The sequence below is a fragment of the Mustela nivalis genome, assembly GCF_964662115.1.
Source record: "Mustela nivalis genome assembly, chromosome: 9".
Classification (NCBI taxonomy): Eukaryota; Metazoa; Chordata; class Mammalia; order Carnivora; family Mustelidae; genus Mustela; species Mustela nivalis.
The window spans coordinates 111429802-111445282 of NC_139028.1; the positions used below are offsets into that span (position 1 = coordinate 111429802).

Genomic DNA, 15481 nt, shown 5'->3' on the forward strand with positions numbered 1-15481 from the left:
GTGGCCATGTGGGTCTCACTACTGCTTCCCTCAACCCCTGCCTCTACCCGAGCTTGGGGGCACATGGGCCCCAGATAGCTTGAATACAGTGTTAGTATATCCCACAGGCCCCGGGGCCTTCCGCCATTGTCTCCTGCCTCCAAGGTTGCCAGTGGCTCTCCAGACTAAACACCTCAGCCAGGAGATCAGAAGAGGGAGGAAGGGCTAGAAGGTATACAGTCATGCTCCCTCGCGGAATACTCCTTTCTGTAATGAACAGCCTGTTGCCAACTACCTCATCTTGGATGAACATAAAGGAATTGATTCACTGTCTGCCGCCTGTTATGTGGAAGAAGGTCCGACCACAACTCTGTCAAGTGCTTTCATAGACCTGATCTCATTTTATCTACAGTAACCCAGTGAGGTGGATATTACTACCCCATTTTGCAGTTGGGTGAAAATGTGGTTAGGTAATTTGCCCCAAATTGGTGGCAGAATTTGGACCCAGGTTAGTCTGACTCCAAATAGTATACTTGACTCACTAACCCCACTTGGTTCTGAGCTGAGAACTGCACAAGTTCGGGAAAGTGTGTGCGGGGAGAACGGTTAAGGAAGTCTACGAGGCAGGTGAGGGCTTATGTTTGGGCTCCTGTTCAGTAAGAACAGGAATGAAAAAGATAGGAGGTAGGGTGTCAGAGTGAGCATGGCCCTGGCGTCTGCAGCTTGCACGTTGAGTTCGGGCCAGTGGGAAGACCCTTCTGTCTGGAAGAGAATACCCATCGGGAGCTCCAACCCTATGGCGGGAAAGGGAAGTGCCGGTGATGTTGGAGGGGTAAGCCGAGCCCCAGCAAGCGGGCAAAGAAAACTTTGATTAGACATTAAAGTTTAAAGCTTCGTTGCAGTCGCATAAATGCAAATGTTCGGAAACTCAGGAGCAGACTAGACTAAAGGAATAAGGACGCTATCCTTGACCATACGCTTTTCAAGCCAAACCATAGGTATCTACTCGCAAAAATTCCCAAGAGCTGTCGCTTTAAGAAGCCCGACGCCTCGGCGTCACGTGACCCCATCGCGCCCAGATGGTTTTACAGCCCCTTCACAGAGGCCAACCGCTTGGCCGGAAGCCCCCGGGAGGGCGGGAACTTCGCAAGGCGCTCGCCGATTGGCTGTGCTCTTGGAGGGTGGGGCCTGCGCTCAGAGAGAGGGAATTAGGGTGAGCAGGGTGAGTGGGCGCAGCCGCCGCCGCCACCGCAGCCGTCTGGGTAGACACCTTCGCTGCGCCCGGAGCCCTCAGGTGAGCAGGCCCTCGCAGGGCCTCGCACTCTCGGTCCCGCTGTGGGCCGCGCACTCACCGGTCTTAGGGCCGGCTCCTCTGGGGGCCCGCCCCCTTCTCTGACCACGTGACCCAAGTTCGGTAACCCCTGACCTCTTCCACCCCACCCCGCCACTTCTGGATCGGGGATGCAGCGAGGCTTGGTGGGGGGATGCACACCCCCGAGGCCGGTGGCGGTCAGTTCCCACGCTCTTTCCCAGTGTGGCTAGTGGCTCTGAGGATGCAGAGAGGAGATTGGGGTGGAGGGAGACCTTGGTCAGAGCCTGGACTTTGTGCGTCTTAATGTGGACATCCAGTAGGGAAACTCCATCCGCGCTTCCCGCGTGGGCAGGACTTCATATTCTCATTTCACGGACAGGGAAACAGAAACTTCAGAATTATCCGTTGGCGGGTCTCCAACGCCAGGTCTTCGGGCTGGGAATGCAGGCCTTGTTCCCCACACAGCCCGCCACTCCTGATGATTCGGAACAAGAGTTGGTCCCTGCGCCCCACTTAGTGCTCGCTGGGTGGACTTGGATAAGTCACTGAACATGAACCCCTCAGAGCTTTGATTTCCTTGACTGTGAAATTGACGTAGTACTTATATAATACATATAATACTTATTTCATTGTTAATGAGGATAAAATGAAGTATGAGCCATATAAAGCACTTAGCTTTGTGCCTCAGGCATTGCGTGTGTTTAGAAAAAAATGGCTGTTTTTTGTTCGTTTTTGCAGCAAGTGTTCATTGAGGGCGTATTATGTGCTGACAGTGTGCCGGTCGCTGGGGATGCAAAGGTGAGCAAACAGGCATGATGATCCTAGCTGGTGTGGAGCTGACTATCTAGTGGGGGAGGTAGGAGTTAATCGCAAAGTCACACAGATACGTAATTACAAACTGTGATAATTGCTTTGAAGGCAAAGTACCTGGACACTGGAGGTCTGAGGAGACTTCCCGGAGCAAGTGACATTTGAACTGTGACTTGAGGAAGCCTCTTAGGAGTCCACTAGACCTAGAGATTGGTAGTGAAGGAGGAGTGTTTCCAGTAGTGCAGTGTATGAACGTCCTGGTAGCAGGTGTTTTGCGGGGGGAATAGAAAGAGGCCATGGTGGGAGTGCAGAACACAGGAGAGAAATGTTGCAGAAGTCGGTGGACATGCAGGACCTGGGAACCAGGTCTGTTCTCTATTCCAGAGCCAGTGTGGAGCCACTGGGAGGCATACGGGAGGCCAGGGTAGGATGCCCATTGGATCTAGGTACCTGGAGATCACTTGTGACCCAGTGAGCCTTGCCAGAGAGGAGGAGTGGGGCAGCCCCTGGGTGGGTCACCCTGGAGCTGGAGCCCTGCTGCCCATGGTGCTGACGCCTCACTCTGGCCCTTACGGGCCTGCCTTCTAATTGTGTCAGAGTCATTCATCGGCCACTGTTTTTGTTGGATTCTTACTCTGCCATATCCTGTGAACGGAAGAACAGGTTCCTGCCTTTGGGGAAGACCAGACACATGGGCAAAAAGCCCAGCTGTTGAAAGCCTGACAGTCCCCAGTGGCATAGGGTCAGGAAGACCTTACAGGCCTTCACCTTAGCAAAGAGGAGAGGGTGGGGGCTTGGAGTAAAGGGGGAGGCAGACCAGCCTGAGCGCTGATGGAGGAGCACAAGGCAGGCGGGAAGACACTAGGCTGGTCTTCCTGGGAGGAGGGATCAGCTTGAACCGCTGTGGAGATTTGGGACCAAACACAGAATGTCAAGCCGGGGAGTTGAGAGTTTCTTTTAGAACCTGTGGGGAAGGACTGAAGGTTTTTGAGTAAGGGGGAAAGTACTGTTTTCATCAAGACTCAGTAGGTAGTGGTTGTAGCAAGAATCAGGGAGGAAGACATGACGTTTTTACTTGTAACTGACCATGGTTACATCTTCTGTTGTCCATCTGGGTACTGTTCTAGTCCCTGGCTTCCTCCTGCACCAGCTCATTCGTTCTCACAGCAACCCCGTGAGTTAGGGAGGGCGGGGGCGATTGCCTGTGTTCCCCAGGTTGGGACACCAGGGCTCAGGCTGACAGACCTCGGCCACGTTCACTCAGGAAGTGGTAGGGCACGGCTGGGGCCCAGTTCCGTGAACTGCCAAGGCCAGGCCCTTTCTCAGGCAACACTCCTGTCTGACCCGGCTCGTCTGTTTCTTGCACTTTGCCTCGGACGCTCAGAGCCTCCGTGGCGCCTTTGTTGGGGGTTTCTGGAGCAAGAGCAGTGAGCCTGGCTCAGAAGGCCTTGAGGCAGGCTCCTGTGCTCGGAGGGGGCCTGGGTGGCTTTTCAGGCCTTCTCTCCCGACTCCCAGCTCCAGCGGAGCCATGTCCGAGCGGGAAGAGCGGCGGTTTGTGGAGATCCCTCGGGAGTCGGTCCGGCTCATGGCAGAGAGCACGGGCCTGGAGCTGAGCGACGAGGTGGCGGCCCTGCTCGCGGAGGACGTGTGCTACCGGCTCAGAGAGGCCACACAGGTCTGCTCCCCTTCCCTCCCCGCATGTTCCCGGCTCTCCCCTCCCCGTGGCCGCCCCCTCCTGCAGGGACGTATTACACAGGTATGGGTGCAGCCCCTACTCGGGCTTCGAGGCAAGGCAACAGAGGAGGCCTCGTCCCTGCCCTCTCCAGAGTTACCTTTGAGCCTGCGGGGCTTCCTGGCGAACGGTGCTGGCTGGGCATGGTCTCATCTTCTTGACAGCCATGCTGGGCAGGCCACACAAGGTCATGTTCCTATTTTGCATGCGAGAAACTGGGTCCTAGAGAGGGAACATTACCTCAAGGGCTGTTTGCACAAGACCAGCGCTGGAGTCCACACATTCTGGCCTCTGTGCTGGGGTCCTTTTTGCCTCCCAACTCTCTCTCTCCTCTGGGGGGACTCCATACCCCCTTCTCTCTGTCCCCTGACTTTGTTCCTCCCCTCTCAGAATAGCTCACAGTTCATGAAACACACCAAACGGCGGAAGCTGACCGTCGAGGATTTCAACAGGGCTCTCCGATGGAGCAGCGTGGAGGTGAGTTGAGCCCAGGCTGCGGAGGCCTCAGCTGGCACGACCCACCTCCTTGCCCTGCTTGGGGCTGGCACCACAGAGAGACACACGAAGACCCAGTGTGCGCACAAGGGAAGCTCATGGCCGCCACGGTGCTGGGGGGCCCGGAGGTTCGGGAAGCCTTCTTGGAAGAGCTGGGACTCGATGCAGGCTTTGAAGGGAGGCGTGCATTAGACTCAGCTAAGAGGGGAAGAGGGGGACGTTCTGGGTAAGGGAGGAGCCTGGGCACAAATGTGGATGTTAAAATGTCCTGCGTAGTTGTTGTGGGGTAGGGACTCGGAGGGAGGAGGTCAGGTTGGGAAGAGAGTAGTGTTGGGGCGCTTGGCTGGCTCGCTCAGTAGAGCATGTGGCTCCTAATCTCAGGGTTGTGAGTTTGAGCCCCACATCGGGCATGGAGCCTACTTTAAAAAAAAGGAGTCATGTTTTCAAAGTTGGGTGAGTGTGAGGACCAGCAGCAGAGGGGTGTGGGGCTCAGAGCCCGTACAAATCGGGGTGGAGGGACCATGTTCTACTCCCTGACCCAGCGAGTGCTCGATGCTGCGGTCAGATTCCCAGCAATAGGCTTGAAGCCTAGGGCATCTCCCCTTTCTCGGGACTTTTGGGTTTGCCTTAGTGTAGACTCCCTGGCAGGATCTGTAGAGCACCTCTTCCCTCCCTGGATTCAGCCTGCCCTCTGGTCCTCTCTCTGCTCAGGCCGTGTGTGGTTATGGGTCCCAGGAGGCACTGCCCCTGCGCCCTGCCAGAGAGGGTGAGCTGTACTTCCCTGAGGACCGAGAGGTGAACCTGGTGGAGCTGGCCTTGGCCACCAACATCCCTAAAGGCTGTGCCGAGACAGCTGTGAGAGGTGACTGCCCAGGCAGTGGGGCGGGGACAGAAACAGGGTCATCACAGGAGGGGCGATGGGCAGGCTGGTGGATGGAGCGGGACTCAGGGGTGGGTGGTGCTACCACAGGCAAAACCCCAGGCTCACCCATCTCTCTGCTCTGGTTCTAGTTCATGTGTCCTACCTAGATGGCAAAGGGAACCTGGCCCCACAAGGATCAGGTAAGGGGTGGTAGGGGGAATGGGCTCTGAGCTTTCCTTTCTTAGGAGCCGGCGTGAGGGGGGCACCCCATTTCTCTGATTCTTCATCTGACAAGTATTTACTGATAAATACTTATGGTCCTGAGGGGGCGCAGCCGCTGCCCAGAGGGCTTGGATTTGGAGATAGCAGCCCAGTCTTGGAACCAGTCACGTTGTGGGGTGTTGAATGCTGGCACACAAGTCTGGGCAGCTGGGGTCCCTGATGGCAGGGGTTCATGAGGGATTGGGGACAGAGCAGGAATCTGCCTCGTGGAGGACGGGTGGGAGGCAGAATACAGAGCACAGAGGTGGGGAGAGCGGGCAAGGTCAGGGCTGAGGTCAGGCTGCTCTGACAAGCTGGTGGCTACGTGCTCTGGGAGTCCTGTCTGCATGGGCTCCTGGCGGGGAGGGTGGAGGGTGGAGGGAGGGTAGTGGGGGTGAGGGAGAGCAGGCAGGGGAGGCTGGGAGAGGGCTGGGCTCTCCACCCTGACCACCTCCTGCCCATCCGCGTACAGTGCCCAGCGCGGTGTCTTCGCTGACTGATGACCTGCTCAAGTACTACCAACAAGTGACCCGGGCTGTGCTGGGGGACGATCCGCAGCTGATGAAGGTGAGCGAGTGGGGCACAAAGACCAGCTTTCAGGTTCCCCGAAAACCCTTTCAGATGTCTGCTTCCTGTCCACTCCACACCGCCGGGCTAACGTGGCTGGAGGCTGCTGGCGGTGGCGATGTCATGCTCTCAGGCTGATCCTCCTCCAGGGCAGACTCTAACCGCTCTGGCAGGAACCCTTGTTCTTCTGGAACCGGCCACTCAGCTGGGGCATTTAGGGGACTCACGTGGTCAGTACCCCCACCCTTTAATTCTAGAGCCTACGCTTTAGGGTGACTGTTGACCTGTGGCCACGGGGCGGGGGGAAGGGGACAGGCACATGGCAGCTTTCATTTGCCTGGACTTGAGAGGGAGGAATGGGAAGTAGAGGCATCAGGTCAGGTGCCCGGCCGGCTCGGAGACCCTGCCGCTTTAGCCTGTGGGACTCCGCAGGGCCTGCGGGACGCGACCTGTGGTCCGTCCCCTTCTGTCCAGAATCAGGACAGCACTGGTTTGGTGGTCTGCTCACACATGTGGCCTCTCCTAGAGGGCTTCCATCCCCCACTTCTCCACGTGTCTGGCTGTCGCTGCCACTCCCACGGCAAAATTGGGAACGTCGCTACCGTACATTCCTGCCTCAGGAGCACGGCTCTGCTTCTCCAGGAGCAGGGCAGGTGGCTGGATGGAGGGCCTGGGAGCGGAGCTCCTGCCTCGCCAGCATGTTGTATGCCTTCGTGATACCTGCTAAGGACCTTTATATCCAGAAGAGTCTGGGGGTCACAGGTAGCAGAGATTCATGCCTAGGACAGTTTTTCTCATTTACATAACTTTCGTTCTGCTTACAAAAGTAAGACCAGCATTTCATTACAGAAGTATTGTAAAATAAAAGCATACAAACTGGAAAGTGAGGGTCTCTAATAGAAGCGCCTACCTTTTTTCCCCTATGTTTTAACTGTGATTACACTAGTATAAACCAAAGTATTATATTAAACATCTGGTTTTAGAACAGCTGCTTTTCTCCATTAAAAACGTGTCAGACAGGGCGCCTGGCTGGCTCAGTGGGTTAAGCCTCTGCCTTTGGCTCAGGTCATGATTTCAGGATCCTGGGATCGAGTCCTGCATCTGGCTCTTTGCTGGGCAGGGAACCTCCTTCCCCCCCTCTCTCTGCCTGCCTCTCTGCCTACTTGTGATCTCTGTCAAATAGATAAATAAAATCTTTAAAAAAGAAAGCACAAATAATATTTTAAAAAAAATGTTAAAACTTAGGTTGTATTCAGTTTCGTGTTGTCACAGACAGGGGTAGGAGTGGGTATGTTTGTCAGTGGGTATTTCTTTCTTTTTTTTTTTTTTTTTTAAGATTTTGTTCATTTATTGGTCTGAAAGAGAGGGAAGAAGCAGGGGGAGCAGCAGGCAGAGCAAGAAGCAGACTTCCCACTGAGCAGGGAGCCCAATGCGGGACTCGATTCCAGGACCCTAGGATCATGACCCGAGTTAAAGGCAGGCGCCCAACCAACTGAGATACCCAGGGGTCCCATGAGTGGCTATTTCTTACAGCAGGTTAAATTTACAGAAATACAGTTGCTGAATCAAAGAGTGAGAATGTTTACAATTTTACTTTAGAAATTCTCAACTGTCCTTTAAAAACTGTCCGTTTATCCCTGGGGCTGGTGGATCCAGGGCAGTCTGGCTCCTTCCTTTTCAGATCGCTCTCCAGGACCTGCAGACCAACTCCAAGATAGCGGCCCTCCTGCCTTACTTTGTCTATGTGGTCAGTGGGGTGAGTGAGCAGGCCGGGGAGGTGACCCAGCCCCGGGTAGGGCTGGTGGCGGGTGCCCGCAGAGCCGCTGCCCCCCCCCCCCCGCCCCCTCATGTGCCCCTCAGCCGGGGTCTTCTGCAAACAGGTGAAATCTGTCAGCCACGACCTGGAGCAGCTGCACCGGCTCCTCCAAGTGGCCCGGAGCCTGGTTCGGAACCCACACTTGTGCTTGGGGCCATACGTTCGCTCCCTGGTAGGCAGCGTCCTCTACTGCGTCCTGGAGCCGCTGGCTGCCTCCATCAACCCTCTGAATGACCACTGGACTCTTCGGGATGGCGCCGCCCTCCTGCTCAGCCACATCTTCTGGTAGCCACTGGGCCTAGCCCAACAGGGGGGCGCTGCCACAGCGCTGAGGGGGTTGTGGTGGTTGGGGGTGGGAATGTTTGGCTTCAAGGCCCTATGTCGTGAGGTCAGGGAGCCTCTTTCCATTTAGAGCTTTCCGGTCACTGCGCTGTGGCACCCTGGGATTGTAGAAATGGATGGCGACTGTGCCAAGGGCTTGGTCCTTCAGCCCTTTGGGTAGTCTTCAGTCCCTGAACAACGAGCCACCTTGTTTGCTTACCTCAGTGTGCCAGGCACCGCCATTTTCTCTGTGTGTCCTGACTTGAGTCCAGTTGGGTGGTCCCGTGCCTCGTTCTCTTCTCTGACCCAATGCTGCGCCCGTAGGACCCACGGGGACCTGGTGAGCGGCCTTTATCAGCAGATCCTGCTCTCCCTGCAGAAGGTCTTGGCAGACCCGGTGCGGCCTCTCTGCTCTCATTACGGGGCTGTGGTGGGGCTGCATGCCCTTGGCTGGAAGGTGAGGACCCTGGCCTTTCCCCACAGACAGAGCCATAAGAGCTCCCATTTGTAAATAGAACAATGGTATTTGTGTGTCTTTTCTTATAAAAATGGTCCATGCTTGGCGTTTCCATGTATAGAATTCTTTCCTGAAGCCAGGCTAGTTGGTAGCCTGACTTTCTGTAGATGAGTGTCTTATGCTTTCAAAAGTCCTACGTAGGGACGCCTGGGTGGCCCAGTGGGTTAAAGCCTCTGCCTTCGGCTCAGGTCATGATCCCGGGGTCCTGGGATTGAGTCCCGCATCGGGCTCTCTGCTCAGCAGGGAGCCTGCTTCCCTCTCACTCTCTGCCTGCCTCTCTGTCTACTTGTGATTTCTCTGTCAAATAAATAAAATCTTTTATTAAAAAAAAAAAAAGTCCTACGTGGCAAGTACTAATACATCTCCACTTCATGAATCCCTGCCCATACTGTGCTAATCATGTTAAGGAACTATCCCTCAATTCCTCTTGTACTGAGTATTTTTTTAAGCTTATTTATTTTTCGTAATCTCTATACCCACCATGGGGAACTCATGACCCCAAGATCAGGAGTTGCACACTCTACCCACTGAGCCAGCCAGGTGCCTCACTTTTTTTGTTTTTTAATGTGGATCATATGGTAAATATAATGATAGCTTTATTTCATCTTTTCTAAAGCTATTGCCTTTAATTTCTTTCTATTTTATTGCTAGGACTGCTAGTATCATTTTACATATAACGGTAAGGGGCATCCTGTGTCATTTCCAATTTTTTTTTTTTAAGATTTTGAGAGAGACACAAAGAGATAGTGACAGAGAGCATGAGCACAGAGGAGAGGGAGAAGCAGGCTTCCCCCTGAGCCCAGGGAGCCAATGCGGGACTGGATCCCAGGACCCCGGGATCATGACCTGAGCTGAAGGCGGACACCTAACCGACTGAGCCACTCAGGTGCCCCGTGTCATTTCCAATTTTGAGAGAAGTGCTAATATCCTTCCCTTTTAGGCTGACATTTACCTTGTGTTTACTGGTAACCTTTCTCAGATAAATTACTTCATACTGCTTTATAGTCTTGATTTTATTTATGTGTAACTTTTATCAAATGCTTTTTCTGTATTTTTTGATTGATCCTAAGGTTTTTGTGCTTTTATCTGTTCATGTGATTAATTGTATTTATGGATTTAAAAAAAACTTATTTAGAGAGAACACTTGCACATTTGAGAGCAGGGGAGGGGGTAGGGGAGGGACAAGCCGACTCAAGCAGACCCTGCACTACATGACCCCAAGATCACCAAGTGGAAACGAAGAGCCCAACCAACTAAACCACGGCGGCTCCCGTTTATGGATTTTTAATAGTAAACCATCATGACATTTTTGTGTATAGACTCAATATAGTATAGACCTAAAGAAAACCTAAATCTTTTGTTGGAATATAAGGCATTTTTTGTATACTTTTGGGCTTACTAAATTTTAAGATTTTGTTCTGTTTTCAGGGGTGAAATCAGTAACAAGTTTCTTGTACTGTCCTTGTAGAGTTTTATTATCAGGGTTACACTGACTTCATAGACTGAGGCATGGTGGGAGCATTTCTTGTTTGTTCTTGTGAGATTGAGATGCTTTTTTCCTTGAATATCTGTAGACTGAATTTTAGCAATGATTTTATTTGTGGCTAGGTACCTACTATGGTTAGAGAATTATTCAAGTTTTTAATAGCTGAGTCAGCAGTTAAGTTCTATTTCTCGAGGAACTTGCCCATTTGTTAACATTGTCAAATCTTCAGGCTGTGGATGACCAGCTGGAGAACTCCCTCCCAGCAAAGTGCATAACGGAGGTCACCTCCTCTGTGAAGTCTTAACTTGATACATAATCAGAGACCAGGTCTCTGATCAGTTTTTGGGCAGGTGGTTTGAACTGAGTCCCAGTTTACATCTCAGCAAGAATAGCAGTTGCCTGCTGAGTCTATAGAGTAATAGTTGGCAAATTAAATCAGTCTGTTTCTAGCCCTAGGCATTACTCACATGCCCTCTTAGCCCCTGTCATACAGGTCAGTGACAGTTGGGTCACTTTATATTGTCTTTGTACCTGACCTTTATCGCCAGTGCTTAGCAAAGGTTTGGGTATAGAGTGGGTTCCAAATAAATGCTGGTTGAATATGCCAGGCTAAGAATTTCATATCGGAGATAGAAAGTAGGTCTTCTATGGGTAGGGTACTTGAGAGGCCATAAGCAACAAAGAGGTGCCTACTGTGTTCCTTCTCTCCCAGGCGGTGGAACGAGTCCTGTACCCACACTTGTCCACTTACTGGACAAATCTGCAGGCTGTGCTAGATGATTATTCCGTCTCTAACGCCCAGGTTAAAGCAGATGGGCACAAGGTTTACGGAGCCATTCTGGTGAGTGCCTGCCCCTTCGGGCCTCTCTTCCCTGCTTGAGCTCAGCAGCTCGCTCACCTGCCTTACTTTGGAAAACTTAATGGGCCCCGGTTCCTCCTAGTTCTTGCCTATCCTGGTTCCTCTGCTCTTGCAGGTGGCTGTGGAGCGACTGCTGAAGATGAAGGCCCAGGCAGCAGAGCCCAACAAGAGCGGCCTAAGCGGCAGGGGGTGCCGGGGCTCGGATGATCTCCCCTGGGACAGCCTCCTTCTGCAGGAGTCTCCCTCCGGGGGCAGCTCCGAGCCAGGCTTTGGGTCTGTCCTCCCGCTGCCGCCAGGAGGCGCGGGGCCGGAGGACCCTTCCCCATCGGTGACCCTGGCGGACATCTACCGGGAGCTGTACGCCTTCTTCGGGGACAGCCTGGCCACCCGCTTTGGCACCGGGCAGCCCGCACCCAGCACTCCGCGGCCGCCCGGGGACAAGAAGGAGCCGGCGGCCGCCCCGGACTCGGTGCGCAAGATGCCGCAGTTGACCGCTAACGCCATGGTCAGCCCGCAGGGCGACGAGAGCCCCCGCGGCGGCGGCCCCGCGGCAGCCTCTGCGCCAGCCGCCTCCGAGAGCCGGCCGCTGCCGCGCGTGCACCGGGCGCGGGGGGCGCCCCGGCAGCAGGGGCCCGGCGCCGGCACCCGCGACGTCTTCCAGAAGAGCCGCTTCGCCCCGCGCGGCGCCCCCCACTTCCGTTTCATCATTGCCGGGCGGCAGGCCGGGAGGCGGTGCCGCGGGCGCCTCTTCCAGACGGCCTTCCCCGCGCCATACGGGCCCAGCCCGGCCTCGCGCTACGTGCAGAAGCTGCCCATGATCGGCCGCACCGGCCGCCCGGCCCGCCGCTGGGCGCTCTCAGACTACTCGCTGTACCTTCCGCTTTGAAGCGGCGCGTCCCCGCCCCCTCCTCTGTAAATAAAGCCCGGCGTCGGAAGTGACGTCTCCGCGCTCGCGTGCCGCGCCGGATGAGGCGGGGCTTGGGCGGTTGGCTTCCTGGTGGCGGGGGCGCCATGGCGCTACCCTGGCTGCAGCGCTTCGAGCTCTTGCTCTTCACCGCCGCCTTCCTGTGCGGAGCTGTGGCGGCCGCGACGCTGACCCGGACCCAGGTGCGGGGCGGGGCCGGGCCGGCCTGGGTGTCGGGGAGGTGGGGTGGGATGCTGGTGCTGCTGTCCGGGCCGGCCCGGTCCCGTCGTGCTGCCCTTCGGAGTCGGTGGGCCGGGTGAGGCCGGCGGGCGCCGATCGCGCTCTGGCCTCTCAGGCCGGAGTTCTGCTTCACAGCCGTTTCCTCGCCGCAAGGACGAGTCCTCAGGAGTGACTGACAGCACCAGGCATAGTCCGGCCTGGTGGCTCCGGCTGTATAACCTTAGCCTAGTTCTGCAGCAGGATTCGGTCCAGGCCCTGCCTTCATCCTTTAAATCAGACACTGTTGTAACGAGCTCCGCTAGGAAATAAAGCGTAGGGTGGCGGAGATCCCGGGCTGCCGCAGGAATGCAGCCCAGTGTGTGTGAGTGACAAAACAGCCATGTAGAAAACCCCCACCGAAAGCCCAAGGGTTTCCCCCCCAGGCAGTCGTCTTCGTAGACACAGGTCGTGTAACCCTATGAATATGAAGTAGGCACTATTAGGTGGTGGGTTTTTTTTAACGGATGAAAAAACATCGGAGATAGTTGAAGGTTACCCAAGCCCTGGTTTTACTTTAGGATTTCTGCAGAGGGGAGACCAGAACTTGAGGCATCTCCGAAGCTCACTGTCCTTTGTTATAACCACCGTCTATTTCCTGATCCTTCTGGCCACAGCAGGTTTGACTTCCCCAGCAGGCCCTCTCCATCACTACTGGCCCAGAAACAGGAACTGACAGTGCATCTAGAACTTCCTAGGGTGGCCCTCTCCTAGCTTATCCCTCACACCTGCTATAAGCCCGCGCTGAGGCGCTAACCAGACATCTCAGCAGCTTCTCTTCACAGGGCTCCTTCAGTGGCCGCTGTCCCCTGTATGGTGTGGCCACCCTGAATGGCTCCTCCCTGGCCTTAGGCCAACCCTCGGCCCCATCCCTCTGCTACTTTGTGGCAGGGGTCTCTGGCCTCCTGGCCCTCTACTGTCTCCTGCTTCTGCTCTTCTGGGTCTACAGCAGCTGCATTGAGGACTCCCACAGGTGACTGCCCTACCCTGAGGGCCGGGGGCTGAGCTGGGAGAAGTCCCATCTCACCAAGGCTGGTTCTCTGTCTCCTCATAGAGGCCCGATAGGGCTCTGCATAGCACTGGTCATCTCAGCTATAGCCATCTTCCTGGTCTTAGTGGCTGCCTGTATCCTTCGATTTGGCACCCGTTCTCTCTGCAAATCCATCGTCTCCCTGAACATTACAATTAGGTAATGGAAGAGGGAGGGAGCCCTGGCTGGGGCTGACTGCCTTGAGTCCACAGAGGGGAGCCTCTGTGGAGAGAGACCCTCTATCTGTCCCTGTCAGTTGCTCTCATCCTGAAGGGCACCTGGGCATGGGAGTGTCGGGTATGTTCCGCCCTTTCTCACCACTGTCTCTCTGACCTCGCAGCTGCTCTGAAGCCCAGAAAATTCCATGGACACCCCCTGGAACCGCCCTGCAGTTTTACTCCAACCTACACAATGCTGAAGTGAGGTCCCGGGATGTGAAAGACTGGTTCAAAACCCAGGGATTCCCAGATTGCTATAAGCACCTGTAGTTGTAAGGGTGCTTTCCAGTGAGAGGCTGTGAGGGGCTGAAGGGCTTTCAACCTGACAGCGAACAGAGAATGGTGGTTCGTGGGTGGAACCAGATTTGAGATGGCCACACTCCTCACACTCCTGTTCCTGTTTCCCACAGACCTCTTCTTGGGTGAATCTGGTATTGTGGTGTGTGGTCTTGGTGCTTCAGGTGGTGCAGTGGAAGTCCGAAGCCACCCCATACCGGCCTCTGGAGCGGGGTGACCCTGAGTGGAGCTCTGAGACAGATGCTCTGGTTGGGCCACGCCCTTCTCATTCCTGAAGAGGAACCAAAGAATGCTTCCTGCAGCCAAAGACTCTGCCCAAGTGCCTACAATCCTGCTGTCCCCTCCTGGCCCTGTTGATGCTGGGAGCCTGTTTTCCCTCCACGAGGGAAACATGATGATAGCCCCCTGCCTTCCTACAGCTCTTTTTGTACCAGAATATTATATTACTTTCTTCCTTCCTCTTGGTACTGAGTTCTTGGTGGTAAAGCACTGTAGACAGGTGGACGGGGGGAGGACAGAGCTCAACAGACATGGAACAAAAGGCAGAGGTTCTGTCAGTTGCCCTTTGGATGACTCCTCTTTTATTTGCTGTTCATGAACCTTGGGTGCCCTTGTGTTGTGACCCGGATTGTCACCGTATCTCTAAGGTTCAGTTTTTAGTCCCCTCTGGGAGGGGTTGAGCGACCCACAATGGTTTCTTCACAAGCTGCGGTAGGCACCCACAGTATTGTCGAAGAGTTTTGTGTTGGGGAAGTGTCCAGCTTTGTCTAAGAGGAAGTAGAAGCGCCGGCCTTTGATCTTCAGAGGCAACATAGCAGGAACTTCACCACGGTGGGCCATGCAGGATACCTGGTTCAAAGGGACGGTGAAGTGAGCACCCAAGCCAAAGGGGGCATGAGTGGTGAGGGTCACCTGCTTTCCTCCAGCCCGCAGCGTCACTGAACGCACAGAACGGAGGGAGAAGAGAAGACCAGCACCGAGTACCAGGGTACCTGCAGGAAGACCAATGTTTGGGGTGAGGGATTTCTGTTAAAGAGCCAAGCAGCAACCTTAACAGTGCCCCGAATTAAAAAAAAAAATGGCCATGACAGTCACATTTACCGAGTTCCTCTACCCGACTCTCGTGTTCATCCTTCCTCCCCAACAGCTTTTGTGTACACCCCTGTTTTAAGGACAAGGAGACGGGTCCAGAGCGGTGTAGCTGCTCAAGCTCGCAGTACCCCAGGCCTGTCCGAGGGCTTGGCTGGGGGGCCTCCAGGTCGGGAGCCCCGCACTGTCCTTGCTGGGGCAGGGAGGGTCGTGTCCAGCCGCCCCACGTCCCGGTGGTGGGAGGCCAGCCCACGCCTTACCGATGGCACCGCAGCCGACGGCCAGGCCGTAGCGCCAGAGAGCGGAGCGCAGGTCCAGGCGGCCGCGCTCTGCGGGCTCCCCGTCTGGAGGCAGCGCGCGGGCTGGGGGTCGGGCCAAGGCTGCCACAGCCAGGGAGGCCCAGAAGACGCCCTGGCCGGCGCAGAACAGCCCGAGGACGGCGAAGAAGCGGCTCCGTTCATGCTGGAAGAGCAGGACGTCCCGAGGTGGAGCCGCGTCGTGCAGGGGCCGCAGTGCAAGGAACACCCGAGCAGACCACCGCCTCCCCAATGCAGCCATGAATCCGCGCAGCGCCGCTTCCGGGGAGGGACTTCCGGTCGGCAGCCCCACCCCCCCAGCTTAGGGGCCATGCGCCTTCATCGGCCCCGCCC

General features: G+C 55.5%; 3 protein-coding genes across 7 annotated transcripts; 2 read left to right on the top strand and 1 right to left on the bottom strand.

The window, feature by feature from the left end:
- Nucleotides 1-1149: 1149 nt before the first annotated feature.
- On the top strand, nucleotides 1150-11952 carry TAF6L (TATA-box binding protein associated factor 6 like). Of its 3 annotated transcripts, none has more exons than XM_082748163.1 (12): nucleotides 1150-1273; nucleotides 2030-2089; nucleotides 3617-3776; nucleotides 4224-4310; nucleotides 5040-5190; nucleotides 5340-5390; nucleotides 5924-6018; nucleotides 7700-7774; nucleotides 7899-8119; nucleotides 8480-8612; nucleotides 10871-10999; nucleotides 11133-11952. In XM_082748163.1, exons 2-12 carry the CDS (start codon nucleotides 2082-2084, stop codon nucleotides 11901-11903), a joined length of 1881 nt encoding a protein of 626 aa, XP_082604289.1. In that variant the 5' UTR covers nucleotides 1150-1273; nucleotides 2030-2081; the 3' UTR covers nucleotides 11904-11952. The 3 variants fall into 3 exon arrangements, with proteins under 3 accessions (XP_082604289.1, XP_082604290.1, XP_082604291.1); XM_082748164.1 differs by having other exon boundaries at nucleotides 7700-7765; XM_082748165.1 differs by lacking the exon at nucleotides 1150-1273 and adding an exon at nucleotides 1405-1488.
- Nucleotides 11953-11962: 10 nt separating this feature from the next.
- On the top strand, nucleotides 11963-14200 carry TMEM179B (transmembrane protein 179B; the record flags this gene model as incomplete). Of its 3 annotated transcripts, none has more annotated exons than XM_082748172.1 (5): nucleotides 11963-12124; nucleotides 12983-13170; nucleotides 13252-13386; nucleotides 13568-13646; nucleotides 13856-14200. In XM_082748172.1, 5 exons carry the CDS (start codon nucleotides 11984-11986, stop codon nucleotides 14015-14017), a joined length of 705 nt encoding a protein of 234 aa, XP_082604298.1. In that variant the 3' UTR covers nucleotides 14018-14200. The 3 variants fall into 3 exon arrangements, with proteins under 3 accessions (XP_082604298.1, XP_082604299.1, XP_082604300.1); XM_082748173.1 differs by having other exon boundaries at nucleotides 11984-12124; nucleotides 13568-13717; XM_082748174.1 differs by having other exon boundaries at nucleotides 11984-12124; nucleotides 13568-13672.
- A 96-nt stretch (nucleotides 14201-14296) lies between these two features.
- Nucleotides 14297-15433, bottom strand: TMEM223 (transmembrane protein 223). Its single transcript, XM_082748175.1, has 2 exons — nucleotides 15092-15433; nucleotides 14297-14734 (listed from the first exon to the last, which is right to left on the bottom strand). Exons 1-2 carry the CDS (start codon nucleotides 15387-15389, stop codon nucleotides 14442-14444), a joined length of 591 nt encoding a protein of 196 aa, XP_082604301.1. The 5' UTR covers nucleotides 15390-15433; the 3' UTR covers nucleotides 14297-14441.
- Between the last annotated feature and the right edge of the window lie 48 nt (nucleotides 15434-15481).